Genomic DNA, 22,967 nt, shown 5'->3' with positions numbered 1-22,967 from the left:
TTTGAATATGGGCATAGACAAAAGGAAATTTATTTGGCTCAATAAAAAAATTAGAACATCAACAAATATAATTGTGGATTGATCAAATAAGGTACACAAAGAAGTAAGGAAATCCTTTTCAAGCCATCTCCTATATACCTTGAAAAGGATAAATAAACACTTTTGTAAGAAGCCATAATAATTTCTATTGTATTGATGCTTTTAAGTTCAGTAATACACAACCCGTTACGCAAAGAGCTCATAATTATGTCTTGTATTAACTATGCAAAAGCAAGAATAGAGCTTTGGCATATTAGGTCAATTGCTTACAACCCAAGCAAGTCACAATGTTGAGGTTACGAGACACAAACCCACATCTCTCACGCATTATCCAACTTAATCGACTTAAATAGTGACGATAATGATAATGTAAAAACATGTGCCACAACAAAGTTGGGATATGGGAATTATTATTGTTCAAGTAATATGAAAAGAAAATGTCAATTATCATTCGTGATTTGAGCATGAACCTTTTAAATTGGCAAAGACTTCTCAATCCAAAATCTTCAAATGAATTGTCATCAACTCAAACATTTTATGAGTTGTGTTCCAAAAACTTCAAGAAACAAAGCATTTTCGTCAAATCAAGAGTGGAATTAATTATAGCCTTGTCTGAGTTTCAGTATGCTCATAGCTTATCAGACTCTAACATAAAATACTAGGGGTTGACCATGATATTTGCAAAATACAACCTTCACATTGTTAGTGCTTTACTCAGACAAGTCACTAGTTCAAGAATAGTACAATTCTCTTACGCCATCATTCAAAAAAATTCATAGCCTTGATTGTTTGACAATCTTTATCTAGTAGCCATATATTACGAATGATGATTTCAAAAACAAAATTACTTTTGAGTTTGTGAACCCCTTGTAGCCTTCTACTCATTTGGTATAATATTTATGAGTTGCAGGTTAGATTAATAAAAACGTGCCAACATTTGGCATGTCTTCCATGTTGTAGATCAATTCCATTGACCTAGATCACAGGGTGAGAGATAACAAAACTTCAAAAGGAAGTAGGAACGATGATGAAAGTTCCATGAAACCTATGCATTTGCAATAGATGAACTCACCCAAAAGTGAGTTAGATGGTTAGCTTGAGTAAAGAAGGCAGATACTAGATGCATGAAGCCACAATTAAGATAGATTTGGATTTTTTATCTTGACGGAGTGGAGTCATTGATCTATCTCTGGGCACAATGTCTCCTAGAGATACATGTTTTGCTTGAATGTAGTAAGCAAACATGTTTACCACAAAGACAAATTAGACTACGGTGATACACTTCTCTTGTCAGCATCTACAATATACGTCTTCCAAGGTAAAATTGTTGTAAGCACATATTTTTAGCCCAACCAACATAAGTTCTTTAACATCGTCTAAAGACACTGAACAATTCATTGCTAATGAAGTAGTCCCTATACCATGTCAAAGTCATAGATAATGTGCCAGAACTTCAAAAGGAGGATGGATGAGAATTGTGTTGGCATTGAAGAAATCATATAGTTGAAATTCATAATTGATAGATAATTTTCGGTTGCAATGAACACCTGACGAAACCTCCAAAAGATTGGAGCCATTTGAGTTCCAAGGGAAGCTTACGCTTCAGGAGTTGATGGATTCCTTGTGAGTAGATGAGAATGTTGATCCATGCATGGTGCATTTTTTGTAGACTCTCTCTTTAACCCGAGGGCGGGGTTAAGTTAACCCGGGGTCAGGGTTAAGCTAACCCGAGGGTTGAGTTAGGGCCTCTCTCTCTTTCTCTCTCTCTCTCTCTCTCTCTCTCTCTCTCTCTCTCTCTGCGATTTCTGCAGAATTTCTTGATGATAACGACTCCTCTGCAACATTCTCCCATCCTCTGCAACAAGATCGGTGCGTACCTCTTCTCCGTCCTTTTTCCTTTCATGCGCAGCTCTTAAAACCTAGGGAGAAAAACAGGGGTATAAATTTACATTAACTCTCTGTGTTTAGAAAACAAACAACAAACCATCGGCATAGCTCGATCTATTGTACCTTTTTCGCGTCCATATTTGAGTATTGGACACTTTTTTGTTCGCTTTTTCTGCAGGTTACTTTTTGCCTAGGCTGTATTTTGGGAGAGAAAAAATTCTACAAAAATGGAGGTATGCTGGTTCATTATTCTATGATTTTTTTTGTCCATGGTATAGTAACGATGTGCATTAATCCTTCTTCTACATTGTAAACAAGCAAATTGTTGCTGTTGTCTGTATACTTTTTTTATTTTGTGTAAAAAGTGATCTTGAATAGTAAGGAAGAAAATTCATGTTCATTAAATGGTCTTTCTCTTCTATGCAAAAAGTGATGTAGATTAATTAAGCAATCTTCTTTAGCAAGCAACTTGCATATTATTTTCTTTGAGTAAATTCTTGTTCTATGCAAAAGAGATGTTAACTCACAATTCCTCTGGTTGTTGTTCTTCATGTGATCTTTTCTTCTATTTAGAAAAATATGTAGGCCAAACTAATTGTTATCATACCAAACAATTAAAATTGGTGTTTTTCGTTTGCTCTTTTTTTCAATTCATAAAGTGATTATAAACCACACTATAACTTCCACATAGTAGGTAAGTAATGAAGTTGTTTTCTGTTGTATGCTCTTTTCTTTCCTGTGGAAATGTAAATAGGCCAAGCAAACCCTGATGCATAGGAAGCAACCAGATTGACACTCTAGATATTTTCTTTTCATCTATGTAATTAGTGATGTATGTCAGGTTAAACTAAACCATCTGTGTTGGTCTCAAAGAATAGAAAATAGGTGTTCTCTGTATGGTTTCTCTTGTGTGTAAAAAGTGATCAGGGGTAATGTATATTATGTGAAGTAAAAGAAAATTTGGTGTTTTCTGTGGGTATAACTTCAGTTTCAGCAGGAAAGGAAGCCAAGAAGCATGAGAAGCACTAGAAGCACTCGCTTTCCATCATCAGCCCCACCAGTTCGAAGACGTAGTCTCAGACATATTTTACAGCCTCAGCCGCCTCCATCTTCTCCTCCTCAGGAGGAAGAAGATGTATCAAAAGTATTTGATCCCTCTGATCCTTACTCCTCGGCCATGGATGACATACCCTTAAAGGACTTATTTCCGAACATGAAAGTTCGGAAGCGATCATCACAGAAAAAAAAGATTGAAACTGCTTCTGAGTTGCCTTCTCCCAAGAGTAATGCTGAGACCGATGAATCTATACGGTTCAAGTTTCGAGATTCTTTGGCATCCGCACTTAGGATTGTTGATAGTACAGATTCAGATCGGGATGGGATGGATATGAAAAGAGAGAACCTGATGGACAGTGAAGATACAGTAAAAGGAGATAAACAAATGGATGTTGAAGATGTAACAAAAAGGGAGAGCCAAATGAATGATGAAGGTGCAGTAAAAATAGAGAACCAAATGGTTGGTGAAGATATAATCAAAAGAGAGAGGCAAGAGGAAGGCGAAGATGTAACAAAAAGAGTGAATCAAATGAATCCTCAAGATGTAATGAAAAATGAGAATCAAATGGAAGGTGCAGATGTAGTTACTGTGCCTGTACAAATGCAAGAAGAGGTCAAGATGGAGCTGCTGGAATTAGAACCAGAACTGAAGATATTGGAAGGTGTACAAAAAACCACGTGTGGACATGGTGCGGATGAAAGCAGTATCTTAAGAGAGGAAAATCCAGACTTATCAGAAACAGAGGAAAGACCTTTTAAGAGAACAAAGATGGAGGCAGGGAATGTAGAAGGAGATGATAAGCAAGACCAAACACTTGATCTTGCTGATAGAGTTGCGATTGACATTGAATTGGAAATGCATAGATACTTTGGAGGAGTAAATAAGAAATATAAGGAGAAGGCCCGCTCTTTGCTTTTCAATCTGAAAGATCATTCCAATCCTGATCTTCGGGCTAATGTGCTCTCAGGAGGGATTACCCCTGAGAACCTGTGTAGTATGAATGCAGAGCAGCTTGCTTCCAAAGAGTTATCACAGTGGAGAATTGCCAAGGCTGAGGAATTCGCTCATATGGTTGTTCTCACTGATCTAGATGCATATCAAGCCAGGCTAGTTAAAAAGACTCATAAGGGTGAATTTGAAGTAACTGTTGAAAAGGATGATGCACAGCTTACTGAAGTAGTTACTGATGGTTCACAGCAGAGGGTTACACTACCAGCTAAACAAGAAGCATGTGAAGCTCAAGTAGCTCAAGAGGTTCAAGCAACTCAAGAGGCTCAAAAAGCTCAAGAGGCTCAAGAAGCTCAAGAAGCTCAAGAAGCTCAAGAAGCTCAAGAAGCTCAAGAAGCTCAAGAGGTTCAAGTAGCTCAAGAGGCTCAAAAAGCTCAAGAGGTTCAAGCAGCTCAAGAGGCTCAAAAAGCTCAAGAGGCTCAAGAAGCTCAAGAGGTTCAAACAGCTCAAGAGGCTCAAGCAGCTCTAGAATCTCAAGAGGATCAAGAAGCTCAAGTAGCTCAAGAAGGTCAAGCAGCTCAAGAAGCTCAGGATGTTAGTCGCATTGAAGATACTTTGTCTGATATTCCAGTGGAAATAGGCAGTGTGATTATTGAGTCTGATGTAGGGAAAGAGAAATTCTCCCTCATTGGGAAATTAGGTCTTTCTGTTGGCATGCCACCTGCTGGAGAGCAACTAGCTGAAAAGATTGTTGGTGCAGTATCGGGGGAAGGTGACATACAAACGATCTGTCAAGAGGAATCCATTGCCAACCTTCCTGCGATTATGTCCCTTGATGAATTTCTTGGAACTAAGAAAGAGAGAGAGCCAAAAAGTTCTACAGATTTGGATGAATTACAATTAAAACTTGGACGCAATGAGGCCAAGGCTGATTTAGACATCCATGCAGCAAATAATTCACATGTGCAAACGTCATCGAAAGATAGAGCATCTCGTAAAACTCTTGGAAGTCCAAATCGCAAGTCTCATGAAAGTGGCATTACCAAGCCTCAGAAGGAAAAAAAGAAAGAGCATAAACCCAATGAGAAGCTATGGGAAGGAAGTTTCCAACTATCCGGCTGCCAAATTTCTCCAATCCTTGCAATTTACAAGAGGTTATTTCTGGCATCCCTTGCTTAAAAAAATCCAATGGCATCATATTGAGTTTATGTGCTTTCTGAATCATCTCTCATCTCATGCTTACCATTCTGCAAATTTTCTTTCATTTCTGTTCATTCTTCTGTGATATCTTTGTTGAAGATGCAGCCAGTTGGAATTGAGTTTGTGTTTTCACAGTGCTCACCTATTTTCCTCTGAAGAAAAGCATTGATGAATCATATCATCTAAGTCCTTATCAGGGTGTTCTCTTTGTCGTCAAATTGCATATAAGTATCTGCATTATCGAAATCCCATGTCCATATATACACATGAGAAGACTCATGAATGACCCAACTTCAACTGCATTGCGTGTTTGCAACCGCAAATATTGGAAGTTTAAAAAACACTGGCAGCAGAACATTAAACAAAGGAATTGATAGTATATAAACTTTGCTCTCTGTAGTAAAGTCAAATGGGATTCCTCATTTACACGCGAATGTGTCGCTAGAAAACATTTAAAACTCATCTTTAATATCATAAATGTCATAAAAATTCAATAAGAACTACAAGTTACATTAAAAGAACCAATAAAAAGCATGCATAAATTAAAGAATAATATGCCAATTATTTCATAAGCACTCAAGTTCCATGGAAAATTAACTTTGGGTATCTCCTTGGTTCAAGTTGACCTTCATGAGGCAATCAAATGTTTAAAAATGCTTAAACCTGTGATTTTTGAAAAACAAAGAATGCATTAATTAAAGAATAATTACCAATTATCATAAACACTCAAATTTCATGGAAGATTAACTTTGGGGTAACTACCTGGTTCAGATGGACCTTTGTGAGTTATCAAATGCTTAAAAATGTTGAAACCTGTGATTTTTGAAAAACTTTCTCAAATATTATGTAATTATTTCATAATTTATATCAGACAAATGGAATACCTCCTAATGCTACTTTTCTGATGTATTTAAGGGGTTTGAGACCTCTGGATAACGTATCTCACTAGTTTAGGTGGACCATTTTGAGCTAAGCAAATGGTTAAAAATGCTGAATCTATAGGTTGTAGAAAAATCAATGAAGTATCCACAGATGCTACTTCTCTTATGCATTTAATGGGTTCAGGACCTTGGCATAATGTATTTCATTGGTTCAGATGGACCTTCTTGAGCTAATCAAATGGTTGAAAATTCTGAAACCTGTAACTTATTGAAACATTTGTAGCATTTTCCAGCACAAAGTATCACACAAAAATGATGCTACATTTCTCATGTACTGGAAGGGTTGGTACCTAGGCGTAATGTATCTTATTAAGTGTATTGAGTTACTCAAATTAAAATACTGAAACATACTGTAGTTTATAGAAAAATTTGCAGCCTTTTCTAGTGCCATGATACAAGAAGTGAAGAACAAATAATGCCACTTTTCTCGTGTGTTGAAGTTTTAGATTTAGCATGTTGCTTAGCTATACACAATCCAGCATGTTAATTTGCTTACAAACTGGCTCCTGCTTGTACAAGCATGTTGTGTTCAAAACATGTTTGAAGTCCAGTAGTTTGTGTTTGAAAGATATATTCCCAGTCTAGCAGCTGGCCTAAGTGAGCACCGCATGAGAGATACACACACAATCAGTTAAAAGAATTTAATGAACCTTATGATATGATTGCTGCTTGAATCACGCAGATAAAAGAATGCTGCTGATTATGACCTGCTATATCTGATCTACAAAGTGTTCAGTGTTTTGGACAGACTCAGCCTCTAGAGTTAAATGACATCGAATAAGTCGATGTATCCAGAGTTAACCCAGATGATCATTATAGTTGGCATTCAACTTGTTATGCTCCTGGGCTATAAAGCATATATATAACACCTATTTTATCTTCGAGATAAATTGACAAGCATTCATTTTCATACCTGCTTATTATTGAACCTAATTTTGGATTGAGATTATTGCACCAATTTGGCCTATAACTGAGTGCTGGAACCCAAACATTTTTGCTGCTGTGAGATCAAATTTACTTGCATCTGACTTGACATGAGCATGCAAGGATTCGGTTTCTTTGGAACAATCTCTTTGACATCACATTAATGTCTGACCAAAATTGTTGAATATGAATGGTGATAGATGATCCTCTAACTACTGTTGAGCTTTAGTTGCATGATTACAGATGGCCTAACAAGTCAACACCAGGCACCATGACCTGTGATATAACTCTTTTTCTTGAGGGAGTATGTATCGTAGGTTTTCACTGGTGTTAAGTTTTGTCCTGAATATTTGTTTCTTTTTTACTTTTCTGTGTGTATTTATACACACACTTTTGCAATACCACATGTTACTACGGGAGAAGTGAATTTGAACAACTTACAAACATTACGACAAGTAGGGTCATGATCAATGTTCTCTAAATGGAAGTAGCCAAAGAAAGAGGATAGATGTGATTTGCAAAATGAACTACAGAACAGTCGTTTCTTTGTTGGAAAATGGAGTAGCTCTTTGCTGGCTTGGAAACAGGTTACAGAACTGTTGTTTCCTTGTTTTAGAAATGGAGCAACCATGTTATGGAACATGATGGGCTTTACTTGAGGAAAACAATGTTTCTTAATGCCAAGAGTATTTCACGCATAAACCCATCATGCCCCATGTGTCATGTAGTTTCCAGTGATTTTGGTTTCATGACAGTAAGGAACTTAAACAGAAACAAGTTTCCAAATGTGATGTTTGCCAAGAGTATTTCACTTTGTATAAGCCCACCAATGCGCCATGTTTCATCACAATAAGGAACTTAAACAGAAACAAGTTTCCAAATTTGATGTCAATAAACATAAACATAAACCTATAAAAGTTTATTCATGAGTTCTCTAACTTGCACATAAAATACACTTGAATAAAATATATAAACATATGAAAGTTGGATGGGAATTCTACGATTGTTGCATCAAACATTGAGAACTTTGTACCATGAACAATGATGAAATGTGTAGAGCTGAATTGAGAATGGGATTGGCGATACAAGTTGTGTCAACGGGGACCTGTAGGTAGGATGTAGGTCCACAGTAGCACATGTTTGTAAATATTTGTATGATCCATAAAGCTGACATTATACATGCACATGTATATGTAAACATACATCCTGCACATTGTGTGCATACATACATACGCCAACTTTGTTTGGAGTGAAATGCTGCCTTAAATCTTCAGGTTGTGCATTTGAGTGATTCAATCGACGAATTGGTGCTCCTTGAAGGAGTACATGGAAGAATCGGGGTTAGTGATATGGACGTATATTATAATGTATGATCAATGTTACAGCCTATGATGCATCTCACACACACTGAGACTAAATCATGGTAGCCAAAGTCAAACCATGGGAATAGTTTTACACAAAAAGCAAATGCCAGGAATTTCCTCGAAGCATCAACTGTTCTTAGATTTTTCTGAATGCTTGGTTAAAACTTTAGTTCCTAATAATGTTATATAAAATCTATTCTTGATGTGGGTTTATAATGACAACCAGTTTTTGTTTCTTGAATGCATTCTCTTGCACAGAATAGCTTCGTAGGTTGCAATTATTCCTTTTTAATTTTGAGAACCAAAAATGCTCATTTTATTGCCAAATAATCCTTCAAAATACAGACTTTTAAAGCTGCTTGGCCACTATTGCTTATAATTTATATACTGCTGTGCAGAGACAAGGCTTCAATAGCCAACTTGAACTGTGGAAGTTCTGCATTTCCACTTCTCTATTTGAGACCGTAAATGCTACACATGCACCTGTGTACACGTGGAATACTTGTGTACTGTTGACTTTTGAAAATCTGCGTGTGCAGTACAATCCATTTCCATCAGCACAACTACCTTCACATGCTAAGGATGCGACATGTACAGAATATTACATTATTACATTGAATGTCACCTGGTTCATAATCTGTCAGGTTTCACAATGTTTGAAACTTCAGGGTCTCGAACCCTGGATAAATTCAAAGAAGTGTAGTACTCTGTCATGTTTATTTGAAACAACAGAAATGCTATGATGTGAAGTCACCGGGCGATTTTCACCCTAGAGCTATTAGAATTAAGAGCTCATTGTAAAATGGAAATAGGTACTGGTATGCCAATGAATTGCGTGTTGGCATCCGATTGCAATCCATAATCCAGTGCAGTGTAACTACAAAAACTCTATGACAAGACAAAGTCAAACACCTAATAGACATGAATGGGACAGGGTAATTTCACCTGAAGTATTCAAAAGTAAAATGTGAGCTCGCACCAAGCAGACTCTACCCTCAGTTAAAAACATCAAACTATAAAAATAAATCAGAAAGGGGGATTTTACCTGAAAATCAAAGTAATGAAAAGTTCCCTCAATTTAGTGGCATATTTTTAAGATTAAGTTGCTGTAAAATCGTCCCTCTTGTACATGGGAGAACCTATATGCATGCGTCTTGGTTCACATATGATAAACGCTAGAAGAACCTTCCAATGCAGTATATGCGTATGATGTTCATTGACACAATGAACTAGCAGCCTGCAGCCCTGCAGGTAATATATGTGTTTTGTGTGTTACCACTATCTATCAACATACGATACATACATATGTACATACATACATACATACATACATACATACATACATACATTTCTGTTTCATGGTTCTCAGGAGGTGAAAAATGAATTTCATAAAGTTCCGAGAGAGCAAATATAAACTATTGCATAAATAAATCTTTGTTTATAAGAGTCACTATATGACACAGAGTTAAAGGTGATTCCTTTCTAATACATACAGGTTTGTATTAGCAAACAAACAGAATTATTGTTTTGTCTATGCAACTAGAAATCTGTACATACATCACACGTAAGCAATATCAAGCCAGAAAATCTCACCAAATTGTACAAAAACAGCATCAAGAATATAGTCTGTATGCATGCAACGGCAGTATGGATGCAAACATTAGAGATATCTCTAGTTTCATGATTATAAGTATTTTCATGGAAGCTGTGCATTTCGTTTGGTATGTATATTATAAATATGCAGATGTGCATATACATTTTACTTTCACCTTTTTATAATGCTTGACATTTTGGTTTTAAAATGTGCTTAGAGTCTGAAATCTGTTAATGTAAGCCAATACCTACAGTACATGATGTGGATAGGAAGTGGTGGTATGCATCCTAGGAGTTGCAACTGCAGTTTTGAGTGGTTTTAAAGATCTTATACTTATATTGCTTTTTATTTGCTTTGGTCACTTCAATCGGATATGGTTTACTTACGGTAGCAACTTATAGTGTTCCTGTTTCTTTAATTTTTTGTGTTTACAGTGGGGATGCAATGGATTTACGAAATTGGCCAAAGCAGATTGAGATTAAGGGTAGAGTAAGACTAGATGCCCTAGAGAAATTTTTGCAGGAGATCCGGCAGTCTCGGACAAGAGCTGTTATGGTAAGTTAATAGAAATATGAAAGAAATTATTTAAAATTTAAAACCAATACAACCCTTATATATTTGAGTTTGTCATATGGATACCAATATTCTGCTATGCTATCTCTATCAACTGTAATTTATACGTCATTTTAAGGGTTCAAATTTGTGCAGATATGTAAATCTGATAGATCTAAATTGTGCAAATTTTGGTTTCAGATCATTACATATCGTATGAATGGGGATCAAGCAGATCATGCAGCTTCCATAAATGCTCTGAAGGAGGTGAGAACTAGGCCACTTGCCAATATTATTGTCTTTTTGGTACATATATTATTAAAAGGCCTGCTTTTAACCTTAAAAAAAATAAGAATAGGAAATGTCTTATTTTGAGCATTAGAACTCTGTCATTGGCAGTTTTGTTGACACAGATTAATGAACTTGATTATCATATGGGTGCATTTTTGGTTCATCAGGTTTAAGCAATTCCCATTTCTAAGTCAATAGTTGCCTATCTGACAGCATTATCATAATCACTTAGGCTATCTGGATGGTAATAGGTACTGATATTGGGACAATGATGAACTTTTACAGGCCGCGAACCAATATCAACGAGGACAGAGAGTAGGTTATGCTGAGCCGCTACCAGGATATGAACTTTACCTGTTTCCAGGAGGTGGAAACTCATTGAAGTTGCTCATTGATCATGGATATCTTAATGTAGATCAGGTTCTAGATGAAGAACGGATATTAATTGGATTTGTAGTCTGCAGACGAAGCCTTATACCATCCACGGCTGCACACAAATCATCCAGTCACTATTTCAATGCAAACAGACATGCTTTGTCAGCACAATTGGATTCTCCCACTCGACCTAACGAAATACAATGGGTTGGAAATGTTATTCCCACATCTAAAGCCCCTCTGCTTCCGTTACCAAGTTCTGGAGAGAGTGAAAATCATAGTGCTTCTGTGTCTTTGATAAACTTGCAAACAGGTGTTTCGATTCCAAATAATAATGCTCAAGGAGGGATAATGGGTATGCAAAATAAGAGCACATCAAATGTACCAGAAATAAACGCCTCCAAACCCATGGAGTTGGATTCTCGATACCTTCAAGACCCTAGGTCTGGCAAAAGAAAACCTGAATGGTTAAATACGGATGTGAAGAAAGATGAGGGTGGTGGTAGTGATGACTTGCCTCCAGGGTTTGGTCCAAAAGCACCCAGGCATAGGTTTGAAATGCATGATGTTGATGATCTTCCAGAGTATGATTTTTCTGCTCAGAAAGCATTACAAAACAAGAATGCCAAACCTTCTGGAACCCTTCCTTTTCTTCCAAACTTCAACATACAACCACCTTTCCCTCTGAGCTCAGTAGTTAATTCCTTACAGCAGAAGTTAAATTTCCAGCCCGAAACACCAAAAACTTTTGAGCACCTAAATGCATCTGGTTTGCACTCTTCGCAAGTTCCAAGGCCAATTGTTTCTCATGCATCTAGACATATGGATCAAATAAGGCCTCTGCCATTAACTGCACAAGCTACTCAACATATAATAGCACCTCATACACCAGGCTCATCTTTTAATGGTGCTCCTCCAAGGGTACATTTGTCTACAGACGGGTCCTTCCCTGTAAGGATGCCAAATTTACCCCAAGTATCTAACCCAAACGTTATGCTTCCAGAAAGCAAAGAGGTCAATAGACAAATTTCCCCAGAGAAGACTCGACCTGACTTGCCTCAACCCTCAGTGGACCCTTCAATGTCTGAAAATGCAAGTGGCCTTCAGGATCAAAGAACAGCTGGGAACAGGGGAGAGGTGAACCAAACAAGCAGTCTTTGGGATGATGATGACATGCCTGAGTGGTGTCCACCCACACGTCCACATTCTGAAACTCGGCAAAACTCACCTAATCCAACTGCGCAAACTTGTGTTGAACCTGCTACAAGGGGAGGCTTGATACCTCCATCAATGGGTAGAGGCTGGCAAAGGTTGCCGCCACCCATGCCATCATCGTCATTACTGATTCCCTTATCAGCATCACTGGAAGGAGGTGGACGAGGTATCCTACAACCACCTCCATCTCGGTATTCGACTATGCTTCCTATATCAAGGTCTGAGCAGCCTCCGGCATACCAGAGTCGGTCCAATGAATCACGGAGTGGCAAGTAACAAAAAATGATTGACAAAAAGTCAGTTTAGAATATATTCGTTTATTTGTGTCAAATCTTGTTACCAAAGTTTGTTCAAACCGAGGGTGCAGCTGTTACAATTCACAGTATTGTAAAATCAAAGAAGTTCATCATGACTGGGTCATTTTGGCCAAGAAGAAAAATATTGAAGTCTCAGAAAATCCATATAACTAGATTGATTCTTATGTTGCCACACAGTTGAAAAATGACAATGCTGGTCATGCTGATAGTAAAAAACTTCAGGAAGCATGATTTCCAGATCTTCGCATCCTTGCTAAAACTTGATGCCGATGACGTTGTATATGTATTTGCTCCTAAAAAGTACACTATCAAAAGCAGTCTGTTATGCATATGCATATTGTACATGCATAGCAAGGTTTGTGAAATTTGGTGTAATATTTGCATTGATTTATTGCTCACTAATTTGATGTGGCTACCATATGTTACGCTACCATAGATAAAATCTGTGGACTTACAAACACCAAGTTGTAGGGGTTATAGCATCTCTATCTTTCTATACTGTTACAAATATCGGAAACTTTTATTGACTTAGTCCAGCTGATGAATGATCTGCTGTGTGAAGTTGATCCTTACAGTCTTGAACCAACTGAACTGTGGTTTCTCTCAATCTATCATAATAGTACTGCTTCATATGTGAATAGACCCCTGTGGCTAAGAGATCAATATACTAGATATTTGGAATGCAACTGTGCTCTTAATTTATTGAAGACGTTTACTACACACACACAATTGAGAATGACGGTTGGGTTTTCTCACAACTCAATACTGAGTTATGCAAACTTACTATTGTTTAATCAGGTATAGGTACCAAACTTGGCACTCAAAATTGCTTCATGAACATTTCCACTTTGCTGTACAATTACAAATATTGGAAACCATTCTTTGTTTATATTATTGGAGCTCTAAGCTCCTAAGGTTACATGACATTTGTGTCCTGGTTAAATTTTTTTGCCCATGATTTGTCTGGAATGTGAAGTGCTTGGTTATTAGGTGAATGTTTTATGGTTTCCAATTACAATATTGGAAACCATTCTTTGTTTGTATTATTGGAGCTCTAAGCTACTAAGGTTACATGAAATTTGTGTCCTGGTTAAATTTTTTTGCCCATGATTTATCTGGAATGTGAAGTGCTTGGTTATTATGTGAGTTTTATGGTTGATCACTTGTCTACAAGAGGGAAATGTATGATTAATTTTAAGAGTGATGGTTGGAGGTTCCTTTTCCCTTGTGATGCTGTCAACAGCATGATGCAGCTTCACCGAGGCTGAAACTGGGACATTAATAATAATATATTGGAGGCATTTATATTAAGTTTAATGAAGGACAATGATGATAACAACAATAATAGTTACTATTAATTTAATATAATCGAGCTAATCATGATCTAAGATCTAAGATATGTGACAAATGAAATGATAAATCCATGGTAGTAGGAAGAGAAATGGGTTCTAATCAAATATTCAAGAAGATTATCTTCCACACTGTTTCCTTCACGTATTTTTGTCAATGGTAGAAAGAGAAATGGATTGTGATAAATTATTAAAGAAGACTATCTTCCACTCCTTTTCTTCACATATTTTGTCATGATGCCATGAATAGGAGCAGATGAATATGCGTACTATGTTAGCAATGTTTCCTTTTAAGCCCTAATTTGAAATATGGAAAGAGAAAGACCGAAACAACTTACGAGTTTGAAAATGTAGTCACTTAGTGAACCGTAAACTCTACACAGATTAGATGACGATAAGTTTGATTAATAATGAGTACAACGGTGTGACAACGTTAGGACACAATGGAAAGTGGTTAGAAGCACCACTCAACTTATCTTTGATGTAGGAAGACCGATGCTCTACTTAGCAAGGTATGGTATTGAATAGTTGTAGTTATAACCTAAACCCTAAACCGCACTAGCACATGGTATTCAAATCCTGCTGGCAACTCAAAATGGCTGGTTATATATCATTAAGTCTTAACCTCAGATTGAGGAGATACCTAAAACTTATTAATAACATTGTAGTTAGATCAAGCCCTTTATAACTGTGGTTGGGTAGTCCATGCACATACATTTTATTGTTACAACACCTTCAGAGGGCCAACGTATGACAAACAAATCAATGTGTGTTCTCTTTACCATCAAAAGTCTATCTGGTTTGGTTTAATTCTTTAGTATCAAAATTTATATATTTTGTGTGTTTTCTTAGCATCAAGTTGTACATGCAAGTTAGATCTCATTAGCATTCAGTGCATAACTATGCGTGTCTTTTCGAAGTATCCAATTAATTAATTTATACCTGTTCATTTCTTAAAGTGTCTCCACCTGTTTTATAAATTGTAGTAAGTCAAAATTTATGTGAATGATTCCAATAATGCTTCAAGGGCTTTTTTTTCATTCCAGAAGTATTGAATCAAGAGTGGTTCATTTTATGACTTGGTTGATACAATCCAAAAATGGGAAATTATATGTAAGTTAAAAATGCTATAGTCTCCCATTTTGAAACCTTTGTCATCTGTCTCTGTAATCTAGTTTAATTTGAACAAGTGCCACATTTGAAGACTTTCAATCCTAATTTGCTAGAGAAAATACAAGCTCCAAAAACTGTACTTTGAGGTCAACAAAATATGCAATTATTAGGCATCAAATTAAAAATCAGGAAAGAGAAGGATCTGTTGGTACATAAGTGTTCCGGTCCCAAAGCATAAAGAGTACAAAGCATAAAGGATTAAAGAATACAAAGCATGCTGATGGAACTGAGTGGACATTGGAATGGACAGTTTTCACAAGCCTAGACCTTGATGGAATTCTGTGAATGTAGATAAATAAATAAATCAAGACGGACATACTCATTTCCGAAGTCCCAATGCAAAATGAATTGAGCCAAAGTTTCAAAAAGCCAAAAAATGATATATTATATTACATCTTGTACAAAACAAAGTGTAGTAGGGTTGTACAAGAGGTATATGCTCATTATACATGAACCAAACCAACAAGAATGTACTGATTGATCTAACCTTTAGCCACTAAGCACTCACACTACTCAGAACAAGTCACCTTTGTCTTGTTACAGCTGGCTCTCTGATAAGGAACAAATCCAGACCTAGAACTAACACTGAACTTGACCGCATTACTGCTATTATCCTCCTCTTTTACAGTCTTCTTCAGTGATTCAAGTCTTACCATGTCATCATACTCACTCTCTGGATTTTGAATGGATATGTGACCATCTATCTGGTCATCGTTCATCACGAAACTCGCATTCCTTGGGAATGTTTGCGGTAATGTTTTGCTGGTAAAGAGAGCTCTGAAGGCCTTGCGACCCTGCACACCCACACATGCGATTTCAAAGTTAGTGATAGTATGAATTTTACAATTTTCTACATTATCTTCACCTATTGCATTATCTACATAAAATAGTTTAGCAGGGATCACTTTTATGAAATTTATTGTTATATCTTTTTCATCAATAAAGACTACGATATAAGACAAATAGCCTGGAAAAGATTAAGTGACATAGGGTCAAATTTCATGTTAAAGCACAATGTGAACATTTCCAGAATATGGAATATATGAGATTCTACACCTAAATTAACTACAGAAGAATAAACGTATAAAATGATAGACTAGCTACAAATCTTATGCTTTGTGGCCTCACAATTGTGAGTTCAGGTTTTGTCCCAATGTGTGAATGTTTCTTTCATTTTAAAAAGTAGAATCTATATGTTATTGTTTTGCTTTGATCTAGGATCACGTAATTAACAACATATTCCTAGAATGAGTTCCAATTCTTTAAAAGCGTTAATTTTCTTTACTTAATTAGTATTTGATAGATCATTAATTCTGAGCATTTCTGAGCAAAACAAGTTTTTGCTGGGGGTTGGCTTTGTTAGTTTCTCTTTCCCCAGTCATTTAGATCATTATTGGTGTCTTTTCAGCTATATATTATACACCTCATGTCGATCTGGCGCTCAACAGAATTGAACAATATGAGAGATGTGAAAAGACGCTATATGTCATTGCCTCATGGAGAGAAATGCTAACGATATGGATGTAAAGAATAATAAAAAAAGAAAAGGGTACATAAGGTCTTAGCAAAAGCATAAAAGAAGAAAAGAGGGATGGCAGGCAATAATAACACATTACCTCTTCGGAAACCTCTTTCCAAGCATCCACATCATGAGGACAACCTTTTGGGCGTTTGGGTTCTTCAGTGCTTCCATGTTTCAAATCCCTTTGTTGATATCTTTTCTTTTTTTCAATGTGCTTGAACATAATCTTCGGGCAACTTGCTGTTCTAGACTCCAAGTTTTCTTGATGGCGGTTCTTTTCTTTATCTATTTTGTTAGTTTCGAGATTGTTTGGTGTTCCAGCTTCACTGAGCTGACATCCTTCTGAAGGGTTATTCGAACCACTGGAAGATCCATCCATCTTACCATCCCCTACTTCAAATTCATCAATTGAGGTACAAAAGCTCTGTTGAGCTTGGTCACTTGCCTCTTTCTCTATGTCATCACTCTCATCGGATGTTTGTCCTACTAATCCGTTTACTTGATGGATTTCCATCTCTGGCATAACACTATTATTCCTTTCTTTATGGTCAAAGATATTCTCAACTTCTGCCATGCTAGAAATACTTACTGGTTTTGGCCCATGTTCTTTCACATATTTGGTATACTCAGTGGTCTTCATATTTGGTATACTCGGCATTCTTTCACAAGAAGGAACAGTGGAAGAATGCTGCTGACCTGGGGGCTTAAATCCTCTGGGATTCCACCAAGGTGCAAAAGAACCTACACCTGAATAAGATGGTAAACTATGTATCTCATTAGCACTTGTCTGAGTGGATCCGATCAATCCTGCCCAGCTGGCCATTGCCGCAGAATGAAAAGGATTATTCATAGCTGACGCTTGCAAGAAATGCCAAAATAACATGGGATTGGCAGGTGGCCCATCAATGTATTCGTGAGCTTTATATTGTGCTCCAGAATAATGACTGAAAAGATTCTCCATCCAAAGATAGTCTGGGTTATTGTGAGGATTTGGCTTAAGAAATCCAGAATCCTTAATAGAATCCTTGATGTTACCTACGGTATCCACTTTGCAATTCTCCACTTTACTGTTGTGGTTAATGGATTGAGAATCTACACCTTTGGCTTCATTTATTCCAGCTGAGGTATCCTTGGTACAAGCTTCCTCTGCCGAGTCATCTGTATCCTCCTCTACTGTAGTGGTCCCCAAATTTTGGTTTGCCTGCAAAACTGAAGACTCTATTGAAACAGGTGCGAGATTCTTTTGAACCCTTACAAAGGGTGAGAAACCCTCAGTTCGACCCAAATTAACTTTACTAGTCTGTGTATATGACGAGTTGGATATGGTTTGCCTAGCTAAATTCTTCATCGGAGCTTTCTGGGCTTTGGGAACAATGACCGCTTTACCAAACAGCTTCACACCTTCATTTAGACCGAAGCTATTAGTTGCTTTAAATGGACTTTGTGGATGAACAGTAGTGGTGGATGCCCCTAGTTCAGAGCCTCGATTACCAATGGATGGTGAAAATACTACCGACTTTTATCAAAACACAAAAACCAATTTCATAAGAATACAATATAGACTAGTCCAATTTCCAAATTTGCAATAAGAAAGTAGTTAGGATCCTGTCGGTACCTCGGTATTTGCAACAATTTCTGATGTAGATGATGAAGTGGGATGTTTATCGACCTCTTCGGCAGTAGTGCTATAACCAGCTTTTCTGGGATATGGATGACTTGGTTTTCGTTTAGGGCGTGGCGGTGGGATATCGATATCTTCTGCTTGACCAGCTATATTTCCAGTCGATACACCACGTTCTAGCTACAGCATCCAAGAGAGAGGAATCAAACCAACACAATGTTGTCTTTAGCTTTAAATATTGCTTTCTAAAAAGTATGCAACCATGTCTATAACCACTGAAAATAACACTTTTAAGGTCAGTCATGTAAATCTATAAAATCCAGAACGGGGTAGATGTGTTATGAAACTTGTGCAAGATATTAATTTCTGTTAAGTAACCATGCATTGACAATCTTCAAATCGCGATACAATTTTTGACAAAGAAGTGAATTGATAGGAACTAACTTTCCTTTTTCCAAAAATTCAATGAAGCTAAATAGCTGTTTCAAAATAACTGACCATATGACAAGTTCACTGCATGCCAAATTATTGACCTTACAGCATGTTAGCTTCCTGAGAAATCTTCACCTGGCTAAAGACTACATCCTTAGATATACAAATGAAGATTAAAATCCCGACAAGGCATGCAATACAAAAACGTGTTGGCTTGGTCCAATGAGGATATGCAGTGTTTTGGACCCACAGTTCTAACATATACTTCAACTGAAAACCGACGTGAAGCCAGTACAGCAGCATCTGTATAGACTCAATTCCAACTATGTTGCTTGGGTTAAAGTGGAGATTGATAAACTCCTTTGGCTCTTCTTTACAGTATGCAATCACATTGCATAGAACATCCACAAACTACCATGTAAAACGATTTGTATCAAAACAAAATCATGCATAAAGAATGATAATTTTCATTATCTAGTGGGAAGGATAGGATAACTTTCATCATCTAGAGTGAGAAAAGTATCGCATGCATCCCATAAGTAAATATTATAATCATGAATTTATAGCCAAACAGGACAAAAATCATGCGACTACATTTGCCAGAAGAATATTGTAATATAAACCAAAGCCATGACCTTGAAATTGTCTTTCAGAAAGCTAATTGTAATTCAAATTAATCAGGTGAGATAAAATTTTTGTTTTTCAGTCAAATATGGGCGGAAAACCTTAGAGAAAACTTTTTGAGCATGACTTCGAATTTGAACAGCAGTCTTGGTACCAATATGTTCTGCATACATCATGAACCAGTTGTTATTCTTTTGATGTATCTAAGATAGTCTATTGATGCAACGTATATGTATAAACTGCATCCTATTCATCGTCTAAGATGAGTAGGAACAACAAAGATCATCTCCAAAATCCCAATTTGGCTCATTACTAAAACAATATGCATGCAAAAGAGCATCTTCCTGCAGTTTTAAACTATTCGTGCAAACGCGAAAAAAACATCACAAAATAAAATGAAATGAAATACCTTCAATTTTCTGCCATGCTCTTCCATACAATTTTAAAGCTTCAAGGAATTTCTGATGCTCATCTTGTGTCCATCTTTCCCTCTGTTTTGTTATCGTATATGGTTTTCTCACCTATGCATTAAAGCACTTAGTACAGGAATATTTCATAGACTCTAACTCTGTTGTAAATTCATGGTAAAATATACAATTACTCACTTTCAAATCTCCAGAAGATGAGCCATCGACAACAATTAGTCTCTGAGGTGGAGTCAAGTTCATACATTTAGTCTTGACCGATAATCCTCCATTCCAACAGTCACTAAGCTCACCATGCTGCAAATAGAAAATTTGAATAGTAGAATGAATCAGTGCATCTTGTGGATCATCTTACTTTCAACATGATATGTCACCGCAGAAATAATCAAAAGTGTGAATGGAACATGGTAGTCACTCATAATGGATCGCTGCCGATAGAAATATGCCATAAAATGGAGATGGCTCTTACTTGTTCACCTTGATCAAAGAAGACAAGCATAAAATCTACGCTACTTTTGCTTATTGAGAAATGTAAAATAGACTAAAAAAGCTTCAAACGATACGTATGTATACGAGGAGCGACTTTCAATTTTCTAATGAGAAAAGGATCCTCACTAAGAGAAGTAGATAAGAGCCAGTATAAAGTACGATCAGCCATACTAAACTCATGATTCACGTTACTATAGATAGAACCAGTTCTATGTGATTTCTCACACATGAATATGAATGGTCCAACCATTAATTAGATCCTTAAGGGAAAACATCAGTTGCCAGACACCACATGTGCTCATTTAAACTAACCTCAGGATAGTAGCAGTGAGCATTGGATAATAGCTTATAAGTAGATATTTGTGCATGCATGTTTGTGTATGTGCGTATACAAATATTATATATCAAAATTTCCATGGATATGGAATTTGTCATGAGTGAAATCCATGAATTTGGAACATTCCATCAGCTAGATCTACAGATGTGGAACTTGCCACCAACTAGATTCATGGAAGTGGCTCTTCCCAATAATTTAACATGGGTATAGAAGTTGCTACTAACTCTAGATACATGGGCGTCAAGATTGCTACTAACCTTACATCGATGGGTGTAGAATTGTCTCATTATACTCGATTTTGATACATGATAAGTTTCTTAGAATTTAAAGCACCCCATGTTCCAATGTAAAAATTCAAAGACCTCTCTTTGGCTTCATGTGGCAAGGCGGATCTTTCCTAATCTGTAATGTTGGAACCATAATATATTGCAAAACAATGTCTAACAGGGGACCTTGTAACACTAAATGCTTGACATAAATCATTATAAGTAAAATAAGGGGACTAATAACTAGGAATAAAGCAAACACGGTAACATTCATTGATAGAGGAAAGGAAAGAAAACTGTACCTTCTGCGGGTGAACTACATCTGGTGCAGCACTCATATTGATAACAGGGGAGCTAATTTCTGTGAGAGATATAGAGCAACTTTTGATTGCAAAAAAGGTGCCTTTTCTTTTCCGACTAAAGAAACCGCGATGATTCGAAGCTCGATAACGCCATTGTAGAGATCGATCCAAGCGATGGAGACGGGCTTGCGGGATCGAAATCGGCAGTGAATTTGCAGAGCTTCACTCGCGGGGAGTAAATGTTGTGTCCAGAAGAAATGCTCCCAGAGAGGAGCATTTCGGTATGGAAGGAAAAGAGAATCTGAGTACAAACTGGTTGTACAGTTAGGGGTAAGGGGCAGGGGGGCAGGGGGGGGGGGGGGGGGGGGATGGAGTTAGGGTTAGTATAAGGGCTAGGGGGGGGGATAAGGTTAGGGATAGGGCTTGGAATAAGGTTTAGGGTTTGGAAGTCTGAACATGGAGCCTCAAACCGGAAACTTCCTTAGGAATAGAGGGGAGGTGAGAAACAGGGGTGTAAAGTTCTGTGATTGAGAAGAAGAAGAGGAGAGGAGAGGAGAGGAAAGAAGAAGGAAACAGAGTGTGGTGAGAGAAGATATACATACATACATACAGCCAAGACACAGAGAGAGAGAGAGAGAGAGAGCAAAAAATCCTTAAAACCATTTTTCTTCTAGATATTTGTGGTGGGGTTCCTTTTGTGTGTTTTTGCGCGTGTGTGTGGCCAGGAGGAATTTTCTTTTTACATTTTTCATTATATTTGTTTTGTTAGTGTTTTTTTGTAGCCAAGAACAAAAAAAAGAAGAAGCGAAGCCCTTGCCACGTGGTAGAAAATCTGTGGGGCAAAAGAAAAACAGGGGGAGGGGGGTAGAAGAACACGAAGAAATAATAATAAAAAAGCAATTTTGTTTTCTCTTTCAAAAAGGAAATTAAAAAAAAAAAAGAAGAAGCAAAAAAGGAAGTTTGGAGGGAAATTATTTTCTTCCCTTTTTTCTGTTTTTAAAAAAAAAAAAAACTCTCTCTCTCTCTCGCTCTCCCTTTTTCTTGTGGCTGAGATTTATTCCAGACTTTTCACTTTCTCCTCTTTTCTGCGCCATGCAAATTCGACAGCTGGCAAGCAGACCATGGAATCATCGCCACGTGTCATCCCCTCCCCTTTTTTTTGGGTTGAGACATTAATATCCAACATTTTCATGGCGAGAGAAAAAGACTACAAAATTACAAACACACACACACACACCACACACATGTATACGTTATATGTAATCGTGAGGCTGAAACCAAAGAACGATCGAGAGCCAGAAGGAGAGGAGAGCCTTTGACATTGGCCGACATACATACATACATCTATCTATCTATCTATCTATTTTGTACTTACTTTTTATTTTTGGATAAGGTGTAGCTTATGGATAATATCTCGTTCCGAAATGACACACACTTATTCCACAAGTACACCCTTGGTCATCACTTACAATCTCCTCGAAAAAAAATACCCCTTTGTTTCTCTCTTCAAACTCTCTCCCTCCCTCTCTCTCTCTCCCTCTCTCTCTCAATCTCTCCATTGATTCGGAGAGAAAGGGTTTGAGAGAGATGTCGAAGATAATTTAACATCCTCGGGACAGGCTAAACTTGTTAAAACTGTACGCATTAGTGCTAATTTGGGTAATTTTAAAAAAAACGTGGGGTTGTGCTCGTAATTTGATACTAAGCTAGGGGTATTCTAGTT

General features: G+C 37.1%; 2 protein-coding genes across 7 annotated transcripts; one reads left to right on the top strand and one right to left on the bottom strand.

Moving 5' to 3' along the window:
- The first annotated feature begins 1,804 nt into the window (after nucleotides 1-1,804).
- Nucleotides 1,805-13,134, top strand: LOC147868915 (uncharacterized). Of its 4 annotated transcripts, none has more exons than XM_087324614.1 (7): nucleotides 1,805-1,925; nucleotides 2,121-2,159; nucleotides 2,915-4,237; nucleotides 4,274-5,085; nucleotides 10,389-10,509; nucleotides 10,708-10,773; nucleotides 11,083-13,134. In XM_087324614.1, exons 1-7 carry the CDS (start codon nucleotides 1,860-1,862, stop codon nucleotides 12,661-12,663), a joined length of 4,008 nt encoding a protein of 1,335 aa, XP_087180740.1. In that variant the 5' UTR covers nucleotides 1,805-1,859; the 3' UTR covers nucleotides 12,664-13,134. The 4 variants fall into 4 exon arrangements, with proteins under 4 accessions (XP_087180740.1, XP_087180751.1, XP_087180737.1 ...); XM_087324625.1 differs by having other exon boundaries at nucleotides 1,806-1,925; nucleotides 4,355-5,085; XM_087324611.1 differs by having other exon boundaries at nucleotides 1,806-1,925; nucleotides 2,915-5,085.
- A 2,451-nt stretch (nucleotides 13,135-15,585) lies between these two features.
- Nucleotides 15,586-21,541, bottom strand: LOC147868914 (protein CCA1-like). 3 transcript variants are annotated; one of them, XM_087324589.1, is made up of 7 exons: nucleotides 21,245-21,541; nucleotides 20,031-20,147; nucleotides 19,835-19,946; nucleotides 19,527-19,588; nucleotides 18,364-18,549; nucleotides 16,843-18,264; nucleotides 15,586-16,020 (listed from the first exon to the last, which is right to left on the bottom strand). In XM_087324589.1, the coding sequence occupies exons 1-7, from the start codon at nucleotides 21,278-21,280 to the stop codon at nucleotides 15,736-15,738; spliced, it is 2,220 nt and encodes a 739-aa protein (XP_087180715.1). In that variant the 5' UTR covers nucleotides 21,281-21,541; the 3' UTR covers nucleotides 15,586-15,735. The 3 variants fall into 3 exon arrangements, with proteins under 3 accessions (XP_087180715.1, XP_087180720.1, XP_087180729.1); XM_087324594.1 differs by lacking the exons at nucleotides 19,527-19,588; nucleotides 21,245-21,541; XM_087324603.1 differs by lacking the exons at nucleotides 19,527-19,588; nucleotides 19,835-19,946; nucleotides 20,031-20,147; nucleotides 21,245-21,541 and adding an exon at nucleotides 18,868-19,503.
- Nucleotides 21,542-22,967: the final 1,426 nt, after the last annotated feature.

Source organism: Azolla caroliniana, unplaced genomic scaffold (genome assembly GCF_043228905.1).
Source record: "Azolla caroliniana isolate FFs.n. ecotype wild unplaced genomic scaffold, voAzoCaro1.0.p SCAF_1, whole genome shotgun sequence".
NCBI classification, from domain to species: Eukaryota; Viridiplantae; Streptophyta; class Polypodiopsida; order Salviniales; family Salviniaceae; genus Azolla; species Azolla caroliniana.
Note: the sequence above shows the minus strand (reverse complement) of the source record. Positions and strands in the feature narration are given on the sequence as shown.